Genomic DNA, 13,677 nt, shown 5'->3' with positions numbered 1-13,677 from the left:
ATTTTTACTTTATCCATGCTCTTTGGAAAATGTAGTATTCTAGGAGATCCTGCCTCACATTCTTAGGTTATAAAGGCATTTCTTGCTGAGAAGTGGTTTAGGATTGAGAAACAGCTGACACTTTGGGGAGAAAACTATAGAATCACCTGCCAATGCAGGAGATGTAAGAGATGGGAATTCAATCCCTGGGTTGGGAAGATCCCTTGGAGGAGGATACGGCATCTCATTCCAGTATTCTTGCCTGGCAAATCCCCATGGACAGAGGAGCCTGGAGGGCTACAGTCCATGGGGTCGCAAAGAGTCAGACATGACTGAAGTGACTTAGCATGCACACATGCATAGAATCACATTTAAGATAATGTGAAGGTGCATTCCCAAACAATTTTCACCCAGCTAAGAGCCATCTCCAGGCTCTCCCACTGCCCTATTTCAGGGATTTACCCAGGCAGAAAGTAGTCTTGAATTGTCTAGTTTAGAAGCAGGCCATGGAGGAAATAAGCCTTCAGGGACTGGTGAGAAAGGAAGAGGTATGTGACTGTTTCCACATAAATGCATATCTTTAGCACACTGAGATTTTCTGTGAAATAAGAACAAAGAAGCCAAACACTGCTAAGAGAGAAACTCATGAACACCTTTTATAAACTTAGTACCTCTATCAGCAGGATAAAAATTAACATCATGGCGGGCCTCTAAGATCTCCTTTTAAAATATTCCATGACTCCCATTTCTAAAAAAGATGGGCAGGCTAGACACTTCTCACTAGCTGAATGTTTCACCTCTCCTGCCACCTCTCTTTGTTGTTCAAAGCTCACACTACAGGGTCTTTAGGACCTTGGGTAAAATACTATTCTGGTTGGTATCATACTTATCATATTTATTTATCATACTTAATGTCCCCCTATGATTAAGCATATTTAAGGATTTTCAAGGAAACTAGGCCATGCCATGTGGGGCCACCCAAGACAGAGGGATCATGGTGGAGAGGTCTGACAGAATGTGGTTCACTGGAGAAGGGAATGGCAAACCACTTCAGTATTCTTGCCTTAAGAACCCCATGAACAGTATGAAAAGGCAAAAAGATAGGACACTGAAAGATGAACTCCCCAGGTTGGTATGTGCCCAATATGATACAGGAGATCAGTGGAGAAATGACTTAAGAAAGAATGAAAGGATGGAGCCAAAGCAAAAACAACACCCGACTGTGGATGTGACTGGTGATAGAAGTAAGCTCCGATGCTGTAAAGAGCAATATTGCATAGGAATCTGGAATGTTAGGTTCATGAATCAAGGCAAATGGAATCAGCGAACTAAAATGGACTGGAATGGGTGAATTTAACTCAGATGACCATTTTATCTACTACTGTGGGCAGGAATCCCTTAGAAGAAATGGAGTAGCCATCATAGTCAACAAAAGAGTCCGAAACGCAGTACTTAGATGCAGTCTCAAAAACGACAGAATGATTTCTGTTTGTTTCCAAGGCAAACCATTCAATATCACGGTAATCCAAGTCTATGCCCTGACCAGTAACACTGAAGAAGCTGAAGTTGAACGGTTCTATGAAGACCTACAAGACCTTTTATTTTTTTTATTTTATTTTTTTTTTTACAAGACCTTTTAGAACTAACACCCAAAAAAGATGTGCTTTTCATTATAGGGGACTGGAATGCAAAAGTAGAAAGTCAGGAAACACTGGGAGTAACAGGCAAATTTGGCCTTGGAGTACAGAGTGAAGCAAGGCAAAGGCTAATAGAGTTATGCCAAGAGAATACACTGGTCATAGCAAACACCCTTTTCCAACAACACAAGAGAATACTCTACACATGGACATCACCAGATGGTCAAGACCTAAATCAGATTGATTATATCCTTTGCAGCCGAAGATGGAGAAGCTCTATACAGTCAACAAAAACACAACCAGGAGCTGACTGTGGCTCAGATCACGAACGCCTTATTGCCAAATTTAGACTTAAATTGAAGAAAGTAGGGAAAACCACTAGACCATTCAGGTATGACCTAAATCAAATCCCTTATGATTATACAGTGGAAGTGAGAAATAGATTTAAGGGACTAGATCTGGTAGACAGAGTGCCTGAAGAACTATGGATGGAGGTTCGTGACACTGTCCAGGAGATGGATCAAAACCATCCCTAGGAAAAAGAAATGCAAAAAAACAAAATGGCTGTCTGAGGAGGCCTTACAAATAGCTGTGAAAAGAAGAGAAGCGAAAAGCAAAGGAGAAAAGGAAAGATATACCCATTTGAATGCAGAGTTTTCAAAGAATAGCAAGAAGAGATAAGAAAGCCTTCATCAGTGATCAATGCAAAGAAATAGAGGAAAACAATAGAATGGGAGAGACTAGAGATCTCTTCAAGAAAATTAGAGATACCAAGGGAACACTTCATGCAAAGATGGGCTCGATAAAGGACAGAAATGGTATGGACCTAACAGAAGCACAAGATATTAAGAAGAGGTGGCAAGAATACACAGAAGAACTGTACAAAAAAGAGCTTCATGACCCAGATAATCACGATGGTGTGATCATTCACCTAGAGCTAAAAATCCTGGAATGTGATGTCAAGTGGGCCTTAGGAAGCATCACTACAAACAAAGCTAGTGGAGGTGATGGAATTCCAGTTGAGCTATTTCAAATCCTAAAAGATGATGCTGTGAAAGTGCTGAACTCAATATGCCAGCAAATTTGGAAAACTCAGCAGTGGCCACAGGACTGGAAAAGGTCAGTTTTCATTCCAATCCCAAAGAAAGGAAATGCCAAAGAATGCTCAAACTACCACACAATTGCATTCATCTCACATGCTAGTAACGTAATGCTCAAAATCCTCCAAGCCAGACTTCAGCAATACGTGAACCATGAACTTCCAGATGTTTAAGCTGGATTGAGAAAAGGCAGAGGAACCAGAGATCAAATTGCCAACATCTGCTGCATCTTCGAAAATGCAAGAGAGTTCCAGAAAAACATCTATTTCTGCTTTATTGACTATGCCAAAGCCTTTGACTGTGTGGATCACAACAAACTGTGGGAAATTCTGAAAGAGATGGGAATACCAGACCACCTGACCTGCCTCTTGAGAAATCTGTATACAGGTCAGAAAGCAACAGTTAGAACTGGACATGGAACAACAGACTGGTTCCAAATAGGAAAAGGAGTACTATATATTGTCTCCCTGCTTACTTAACTTATATGCAGAGTACATCATGAGAAATGCTGGACTGGAAGAAGCCCAAGCTGGAATCAAGATTGCCGGGAAAAATATCAATAACCTCAAATATGCAGATGACACCACCCTTAGGGCAGAAAGTGAAGAGGAACTAAAGAGCCTCTTGATGAAAGTGAAAGAGGAGAGTGAAAAGGTTGGCTTTAAAAAGTTCAAGATTCATAAAACTAAGTTCATGGCATCTGGTCCCATCAGTTCATGGCAAATAGATGGGGAAACAGTGGAAACAGTGAGAGACTTTATTCTGGGGGGCTCCAAAATCACTGCAGATGGTGATTGCAGCCATGAAATTAAAAGACACTTACTCCTTGGAAGGAAAGTTATGACCAACCTAGACAGCATATTAAAAAGCAGAGACATTACTTTGCCAACAAAGGTCCATCTAGTCTAGGCTATTGCTTTTCCAATAGTCACATATGGATGTGAGAGTTGGACTATAAAGAAAACTGAGCGCCGAAGAATTGATACTTTTGAACTGTGGTGTTGGAGAAGACTCTTTAAAGTCCCTTGGACTGCAAGGAGATCCAACCAGTCCATCCTAAAGGAGATCAGTCCTGGGTGTTCATTGGAAGGACTGATGCTAAAGCTGAAACTTCAATACTTTGGCCACCTCATGCAAAGAGTTGACTCATTTGAAAAGACCCTGATGCTGGGAGGGATTGGGGGCAGGAGGAGAAGGGGATGACAGAGGATGAGATGGCTGGATGGCATCACTGACTCGATGGACATGAGTTTGGGTAAACTCCCGGAGTTGATGTTGGACAGGGAGGCCTGGCGTGCTGCAGCTCATGGGGTCACAAAGAGTCAGACATGACTGAGCAACTGAACTGAAATGAACTGAAGGATTTTCTTAAACAGTTTTTTTCAAAGCAAATATCAGTTTGGTATGAGACTATTACTTGAGTATAAAATATAGATTTTTTTACAGTTTCAATTAAGGGAAGAATTGCAACAAGAGCCAACTGTTCTGAAGGCTGCTGGTGAACTATTATTTAACCCAGTTTCTCTCCTGTGCAGAGTTATTTTTGTGTCTGCCAGTTTCTCTCAGAACATTCTTGCACATTTTCCAAAGTTGACCCTGTTACCCTTGAGCTTCTTAGTCTCCTTTTTTATTCCTTAGAAACATAAAAGATGTGTGGGAGATTTATAAGGTTCACATTTCAGAGTTCTCTTTCTTTTAGTCAGGAAGTTTAAGATGTCTCTTGGACAAAACTATCTCAACATTCCATCAATCATATAAGAGGCCGGAAAGCTTATTGTTTATGAGAAAAGGCTGTGGGAGCAGGAAATTTCTGTCCAAACCGTTTTCTAGCTAATATCACTAAGCTTCGGTTTCCTCATTTGTAAAATGGGAATATTAATAGTTCTTTCCTCCAGAGGGTTGGGGTGAGCATTACAGGAGACAATGCATAGAAAGAGCTTAGGGCAGTGCCAGGCATGGAAAAAGATCTTAATGACTATTAGTAATAATGGTGGTGATGGTGGTAGTGATGATGATAAAGGATTTGGAGTCTTAAAAAGTTGTCTTGCAGCACTACTACACAGCATTTTCAGATAAGAAATCAGATCACATAATCTGCCAAGGTTATTTGAATTTGCTACTCTGGAAAGAAAATTACTTCTTTGTCACTTAATGGCTGCCATGTAGTCTTACTCAGTTGGAGAGTGTGTGTGAGTGTGCGCCCATGAATGCTAATGCTCTTCTGTCTTGTGTCCCTGCCTTGATGGTCAGGAGTCTTACTTTAGCCCTTTTTAAAAATCCAGCTCTGAATATTGGTCAGTGCACACAGTACACACAGTAGGCTTTCTACAAATACTGAATATGTTTCTATTCAATAAAATTGAAATTGTGTGCAAAATGTATTAATAGACAGTGTTTTGACCTTATGAAGATTTACAAGATGTTTTAAAGAAAAAGGAATTCAATTAGGAAATAAAGGGAATTCCCTGGTGCTTCCAATGCAAAGGGCATGGGTTCAATCCATGGCAGGGAACTAAGATCCCATAAGCTGTATGGTGTGACCAAAAAAAAAAAAAGAAAAGAAAGGCTTAGGAAGAATCTAGACCTGCTCTCTTTTCCTGAGGATTCACCCTTCCCTCATAGTAGCACAGTGCCTGTCACACAACTGAAATGAAGTAAATGGTGGCTAAGTTGTTAGGATTCTAGGTTTTCATTGACAGGGCCCAGGTTCAACCCGTGGTCAGGAAACTGAGATCCCACAAGCCAAGCAGCCAAAAAAAAAAAAAAAAAATCAGTCAAAACCAGCTAAAATGACACTAGGGAATTCTTGACAATCTAACTGTAATTTGAGTCTTGTATAGGTGCTGTCCATCATTGCTTTTTGACACAATAGAGGATCCTGTTTCTTTGAAAATGGCTCTGAGGTTGACTGGTTGGGATTTTTAGAATGTCATCCTAATTTAACATAATATCCTTTGCTTTTAGGGAAAAACTTATCCATTTCGGGGTGCCTTCCCTCCAGTATGGAATCCCATTGCTTATCTGGATTACAACAACCTGTGGCGGACCATGGATAACATGGGAAAAGAGGTAAAGTGTGCATTCAGCTTGCCCTTAACCTGTGACTGAAATCAATAGCAAATGTTTAATATCCTTCCACAGTGCAGGGAACATTGATGTATATCATTTCCAATGTACCCAATAACTCTGCCACATTGGTAGTATTTCTGCTTTAGCGAGGAGAAATTCAGTGCCAAGGGGTTACATAATTTCCCCAAGATCATACAACAAGGGAACCAGGATTCAAACCCACATGTCTCTGATACTAATGTGTGTACCTGTGTGTTTTCAACTCTATGCCACTGAGTTTTTATATGACATATTTTTATTGGGAATCCTATTTAGAGTGATCTTATCCATATATTATGCCACCTGAGATAATAAAGGGGGAGGAAGATTTGTTTCCTCAAAGTGTTTTTTCACTGAGTATCAGTAACTCAATAACTATAACATCCATCTCTCAAACTTAATTTGGAAATTGAAAATGGCTGTTGTGGGCGCATGTGTGCATGCTAAGTCTCTCCAGTCATGTCTGACTCTTTGTGACCCTATTGACGGGACGGTAGCCCACCAAGCTCCTCTGTCCATGGGATTCTCCAGGTAAGAATACTGGAGTGGGTTACCATACCCTCTTCCATTACCTTTCAATAATAATTATGATGATGACCATCATAATTACATATTAATTTATATTAATGCATATGCTGCTAAGTCGCTTCAGTCGTGTCCGACTCTGTGTGACCCCAGAGACGGCAGCCCACCAGGCCCTGCCGTCCCTGGGATTCTCCAGGCAAGAACACTGGAGTGGGTTGCCATTTCCTCCTCCAATGCATGAAAGTGAAAAGTGAAAGTGAAGTCGTTCAGTCGTGTCCGACTCTTAGCGGCCATGGACTGCAGCCTACCAGGCTCCTCCATCCATGGGATTTTCTAGGCAAGAGTACTGGAGTGGGGTGCCATATATTTAGGTATTATTTTGGCAACAGCATTAGGGCATAGAATCCAAAGAGCTATCCATCCCAAACCCACCACTGGGTATGTAGTGTACATATGTAGTGTATGTATACACCACTGTCTATATGCACATAGGATTCTATGCACATCACACATCCAACATAGAGAAACCAGTTTTCAGAGTTTCTCCTGAGGGCCTCTTGGCAGGCCAGTGGGCAGTAACCATCAGACCTAAATGTCGGCCTTCCTTTCTTTGCAGATTCCAGCTGATGCACCATGGGAGGCCCCACATGCAGTGGAATGGGATAAGATGACTATGAAAGATCTCATCGAAAAAATCTGCTGGACAAAGTAATCTTGACTATTTAAAATGTATTTTTTATCTTCCCTTCATATCATCCCTATCCTATCTTGAACTTCAGAGTTTTTTTTCATAAGTTATAGGAAAAGTTAAGGGGAAACTTAATGACCTTTCCATTAATAGTGACTTTAAGGGCCCTTGAGACACTCAGAGCAGGATTCAACATAAAGTGAATCTAAAACATAAGAAGAAAAGTATGTGAAGGAAGTTGAACTTTTTTTTTTTTAATGAAAGAATTGTGCACTTCACCATAAAAGAAGTAATTGTGTTTTCAGATAGTACAGAGGTCAGCTGCAAAAGCAATTTGGAAAGGTGTTAAAGTAATTTCATATAAATATAGAAGAACTAGAGGGAAGCTAGTCTATATTAATGAAAACTCTAAATTATGTTTTCAATGAGAATCTGTGTTACTAACTGAGTTACAGATCATTCTGTCAGCATTTTGGGGCTGCTGTGTGAAGGCACCATACGAAGAAGCACTGAGGAATGGTGGTGAACTTATGATGTGTGGCCCCTAACCTCATGGAGCTGATATATTTTTAGCAGGAGAGACTGTAATTATACACATGTTACATAATTCTAAGAGAGATTGAAATGGAGGAACCTGACCTCTCTTGAGGGTGAAGGAGAGATTCCTTGTTGAAATAAAGGAGTTGTAACTACATCAACTAAGAATGAGCCACAGAGGGTGGTAAGGGACAGGGAAGGATGGATGGTGTGAGGGCAAGCTATCTTCCAGGAATGTGCCTAATGGATGAGGGAAAGAGGAAAGATAGATGATATGAGAGAATGGCATCTTCCATGAATGAGCCATAATAGATGGGGGAGACAGGAAGGGTGGATGCTGTGGGAATTAAGAATCTTCATTGAAGGCGCCATAGTGGGTGGGGGAAGACAGGAAGGGTGTTTAGTGTGAGTAAATGGTATCTTGCAGGATGAGTAACGGGATGGGGAAGTTAGGAAGAGGGGATGGTGTGAGGAGATGGTATATTCCAGGAATGAGCCAGTAGATGAGGGAGACAAGAAAATGGATGCTGTGAGGGGATGGTATCTTTTAGGAATTAACCACAGGGGATGGAAGGAGACATGAAAAATGGTGCGTGAACATGGTGTCTTTTAAGAATGACCCAGTTGATGAGAGAGAAAGGAAGAGTGGATGGTATGTGGGGTTACTATGTTCAGGAATAAACCATATTGTGTGCACGGGACAGGAAATAGTGGATGGTGTAAGAATGGTATCTTCTGGGTATGAGCCTCTGTTGACAGGGGAAACAGGAAAGATGGATGGTGTGGGAGGCAGGTATGTGCCAAGAATGAGCCATAGTGCATGGGTAGAGACAGGAAGGATGGATGATATGGTGGGATGGTGTCTTCCAGGATAAGCCACAGTGGATGGAGGAAAGTGGGGAGGTTGTGTGGTTGTGGAGATAGTATCTTGAGAAATGCACCAATTGGTGGAGGATATAAAAGATATATTATGTGAGATGTTGGTATTTTTCAGGAATGAATTACAGTGGATGGGGGAGAGACGAAAGAGGGATAGTATGTGTAGATGGTATCTTCCAAGGACAAGTCAGTTGATGGAGGAGACAGGAAGAGTGGATGACGTGGGGAGATGGTATATTCCAAGAATAAGTCAGTTTATGGATGACAGGAAGAGTATGGTATGAGGGGATGGTATCTTCCAGAAATGAGCTACAGTGGATGGGGGGAGATAGTATGGATGGATGGATTGGTGGGATGTATCTTCTAGGAGTGAGCCACAGTGATGGGAGGAAAAGAGGATGGTACGAGGGGATGGTATCAACAAGGAATGAGCAGCAGTGGATGGTGGAGAAAGGAAGGATGGATGATATGAATGGTGACATCTTTCTGAAATGAGACACCGTGGATAGGGGTAGATGGAGAAAGGTGGATGATGTGGCAGGATGGAATCTTCCAATAATGACCTGCAATTAATGGTGGAAAGCTGTCAGGAAGGATGGATGGTGAGGAGGATGTTTTTGTCCAAGTATCTTAAAGGAATGAGTCAGTTGATGGGGGATATAGGACTGATGGATGGTGTTGGGGAATGATGTGTCTTCCACGAATGAGCCCAGTGGATGAGTGGAGATCAGGGTATGGGGAGGATATATATTCCAGGAATAAATCACAATGAATTGGAAATAGAAACAGTGGATGGTGTGGGGTGTTGGTATCTCACAGGTGAACCACAGTGATGGAATGAGATGGAAAAGTGGGTGATGCAATGGATGGTATCTTTCAGGAATGATCCATAGTGGATGGAGGAGACAGGAGATATGGTTGGTGAGGAGGGGTGATGTTGCAGTAGCGAGCCATAGTAATTGAGAAAAATAGTAAAGGGGGAGGGATGGTTTCTTTCAGGAATAAGTCATAGTGGATGGGATGGATGGAAGGATGAATGGTTGAGGCATGGTATTTTCCAGTAATCGACCACAAATAATGGTGGAAGATGTGAAGGTTGTATAGTGTGGGAAATGCCCACCCCCATGCCCAGTATAGAGAACAGGGAGCAGCTTATGAAGGCCCCCAAGATGGGGAGATTGACATCTTTTAACAATGAGTGAACAGTATGTATGCCTAGACCATAAAGATGCCATGAGGAAATGATGTAATGGGAGTTTACAGAACTTGAGAGGCTGATGGTGCAAGACACATTATTGACCATATACAAGACTTTTTGCCTTTTGCCATTAACATCATTGAAGGGTTGGAGAAGGAAATGGCAGCCCACTCCAGTATTCTTGCCTGGAGAATCCCATGAACAGAGGAGCCTGGCAGGCTACCGTCCATGGTGTCGCAAGAGTTGGGCACGACTTAGTGACTAAACCACCACCACCAAGCAGAGTGTTTATTTTTTGTTTGTTTGTTTTAGTTTTGGACTGTGGAAAGACTTAATTGGCTGTAATGTAGAGAAGGAACATGAGGGGATGTAGTCATATGACTAGGTAGGGATACCCAGGAGCAGCCATCACTGTTTTAACCCAGGTTAGGGTCAGTGGTTGCCTGGACCAGGGTGGGGGCAGTGGAGGTGTTGAGGAGAGGAGGTTTGTTCAAATAAGTGAAAACAGTATCGTCAATGAACCTGACAAGCATATTAACCTTTTAGACTGCACTGGGATTAGCATGTTTGGAGCTAACCCATAATTTCCAACAAGTCAGGAAAAAATTATTTTCCCCGAGAGTTAAAAATCTGCATTCTGTCAGAGATTGAGTCCATGAGTATTTTTTAAAGGCATAGAAATGGTTTCTAACTATACTAAATTATGTTTCTAAAGATAATGTCATGTGAAGCATGTATGTGTTTACTCCTGACTCTTGTTCTATGACCAGGACTGCTCGGCAGTTTGCATCTCTCTTTGTGAATATCAATGTGACCTCTGAACCCCATGAGGTGTCTGCCCTGTGGTTCTTGTGGTACGTGAAACAATGTGGGGGCACAACTCGGATATTCTCCATTACCAACGGTGGCCAGGTATGAAGTGTCCATTCTTACACTAAACTTCATGTCTGATTTTGTCCTCAGCCAGTGCAGTATCTTAATAATTGCTTCTATATTTTGAAACATGAAACATATTTCTAAATTTGAAACAATTTCAAAAAAAAGTTTCCTGAAAACAAAATTTTCTCATTTCCAAAAGTAAGTTCACAACTAAAGAATGTTTCATTTTGAATTTGGTTTGAGGAATTCAGTTCCTTCCTTTTGGAAGTAGGTGAAATTAGAATATGTAGGAGGAGCTCACTTATTAAAATCAACTAATTTGCAAAAAAATCTAGTTCTTGTAAAATTGTCATTAAAGTCATCTCTGTTCCAGGCATGAGACTTTTGGTCCCATTCTGTGTCTCAGAGTTATTATTTTATGTTACCTGTTATAGAATGGAACTGACTATTCTTCTAATACAAGTGATTTCTGGTTACTCTTTCAATAGTAAATTCGACATTTGGGGGATAAATTTTGCTGCCTACTAGCATTTGCCCTCGGAGAAGGCAATGGCAAGCCACTCCAGTGCTCTTGCCTAAAAAATCCCATGGATGGAGGAGCCTGGTAGGCTGCAGTCCATGGGGTCGCTATAAGTCGGACGCGACTGAGCAACTTCATTTTCACATATTGGAGAAGTAAATGGCAACCCACTCCAGTGTTCTTGCCTGGGGAATCCCAGGGACGGAGGAGCCTGGTGGGCTGCGGTCTATGGGGTCACACAGAGTCAGACACAACTGAAGCGACTTAGCAGCAGCAGCATTTGCCCTGCTTCCATAACACATCCTAAATCAAATCCCTTATGATTTTACAGTGGAAGTAACAAGTAGATTCAAGGGATTAGATCTGATAGACAGAGTGCCTGAGGAACTACAGATGGAGGTTTGTGACATTATACAGGAGGCAGGGATCAAGCCCATCCCCAAGAAAAAGAAATGCAAAAAGGCAAAATGGTTGTCTGAGGAGGCCTTACAAATAGCTGTGTAAAGAAGAGAAGCAAAAGGCAAAGGAGAAAAGAAAAGATATACCCATTTGAATGCAGAGTTCCAAAGAATAGCAAGGAGAGATAAGAAAGCCGACCTCGGAGATCAATGCAAAGAAATAGAGGAAAACAATAGAATGGGAAAGACTAGAAATCTCTTCAAGAAAATTAGAGTTACCAAGGGAACATCTCATGAAAAGATGGGTACAGTAAAGGACAGAAATGGTATGGACCTAACAGAAGTAGAAGATATTAAGAAGAGGTGGCAAGAATACATAGAAGAACTATACAAAAAAAGATCTTAATGACCCAGATAATCACGATGGTGTGACCACTGACCTAGAGCCAGACACCCTGGAGTGTGAAGTCGAGTGGGCCTTAGGAAGCATCACTACAAACAAAGCTAGTGGAGGTGATGGAATTCCAGTTGAGCTATTTCAAATCCTAAAATATGATGCTGTGAAAGTGTTGCACTTAATATGCCAGCAAATTTGGAAAATTCAGTAGTGGCCACAGGACTGGAAAAGGTCTGTTTTCATTCCAATCCCAAAGAAAGGCAGTGCCAAAGAATGCTCAAACTACCACACAATTGCACTCATCTCACACGCTAGTAAAGTAATGCTCAAATTTCTCCAAGCCAGGCTTCAACAGTACATGAACAGTGAACTTTCAGATGGTCAATATGGATTTAGAAAAGTCAGAGGAGCCAGAGATCAAACTGCCAGTATCTGTTGGATCACCGAAAAAGCAAGAGAGTTGCGGAAAAACATCTACTTCTGCTTTATTAACTATGCCAAAGCCTTTGACTGTGTAGATCACAACAAACTATGGAAAATTCTGAAAGAGATGGGAATACCAGACCACCTGACCTGCCTCTTGAGAAATCTGTATGCAGGTCAGGAAGCAACAGTTAGAACTGGACATGGAACAACAGACTGGTTACAAATCAGGAAAGGAGTATGTCAAGGTTGTATATTGTTACCTTGCTTATTGAACTTATATGCAGAGTACATCATGAGAAATGCTGGTCTGGCTGAAGCACAAGCTGGAGTCAAGATTGCCAGGAGAAATATCAATAACCTCAGATATGCAGATGACACCACCCTTATGGCAGAAAGTGAAGTTATAAGTAAAGAGCTCTTAATGAAAGTGAAAGAGGAGAGTGAAAAAATTGGCTTAAAGCTCAACATTCAGAAAAGTAAGATCATGGCATCCAGTCCCATCACTTCATGGCAAATAGATGGGGAAACAGTGGAAACAGTGGCACGCTTTATCTTTTGGGGCTCTAAAATCACTGCAGATGGTGACTGCAGTCATGAAATTGAAAGACGCTTGCTCCTTGGAAGAAAAGTTATGACCAACTTGGACAGCATATTAAAAAGCAGAGACATTACTTTCCAACAAAGGTCCATCTAGTTAAGGCTATGGTTTTTCCAGTAGTCATGTATGGATGTGAGAGTTGGACTATAAAGAAAGCTGAGCACCAATGAATCGATGCTTTTTTTAAAAAAGTGGTTCTTTATTCATAAACTTGAAGCAAGTTTACAAATTTTACTGTACATTGCCAAATAAATCTGCAATGAAAAATAAAGTCCCAAAATACCCCCAGAACCAAAAATCAAAGCATGCCAAATGTGCAGCTGTCAATCTGCCAGCTATCAGCATAGTAAAGAATTCAACAATATATTCAAGATTTAGCCTTAGGTTTAAGGAACTTTAATGCTTTCAAGAATTCTGCCTTGTCACTTGTTATCTGAGCAACTGGCAATCAGAAGCTTATACAAATTAACCAAGTGAATAAAAATGCCAGAAAATCTTTTTCTACTATCCTCTTAATCAAAATAGAAAAAAAAAGAGAAAGAAATGAAACACAATAATGCAGAAGTGCCAAGTCTTTCAGATGTGGTTTACAAAGTTAAAAACTGAGTCTTAAAGCATAAGAAACACTTTTGAACTTTGTAACTGATTTGTGCAGATAAAATGCGCTTCTGGATTTCTTTTTAATAGAGCTTAATAACTAGCGTTTACTTTTAAATCAAATTTGGGTATATAAAAAAAAATCTATTACCAACCTAATAGGACTGATTCAAGTAAGTGTATAATGGAGAGTACACTGATTTGAGTCTAG

General features: G+C 40.9%; 1 protein-coding gene across 1 annotated transcript in view; it reads left to right on the top strand.

Moving 5' to 3' along the window:
* The window catches only part of MAOA (monoamine oxidase A), an 83,922-nt gene that overhangs the window by 46,740 nt on the left and 23,505 nt on the right, over positions 1 to 13,677 (top strand). The window contains exons 4-6 of the mRNA XM_019956047.2: positions 5,681 to 5,785; positions 6,966 to 7,057; positions 10,422 to 10,563. Coding sequence (XP_019811606.2) covers positions 5,681 to 5,785; positions 6,966 to 7,057; positions 10,422 to 10,563 — 339 coding nt within the window. The remainder of the gene's footprint in view (positions 1 to 5,680; positions 5,786 to 6,965; positions 7,058 to 10,421; positions 10,564 to 13,677) is intronic.

This window comes from Bos indicus, chromosome X (genome assembly GCF_029378745.1).
Source record: "Bos indicus isolate NIAB-ARS_2022 breed Sahiwal x Tharparkar chromosome X, NIAB-ARS_B.indTharparkar_mat_pri_1.0, whole genome shotgun sequence".
NCBI classification, from domain to species: Eukaryota; Metazoa; Chordata; class Mammalia; order Artiodactyla; family Bovidae; genus Bos; species Bos indicus.
This window is presented reverse-complemented; position numbering and strand designations above follow the sequence as displayed.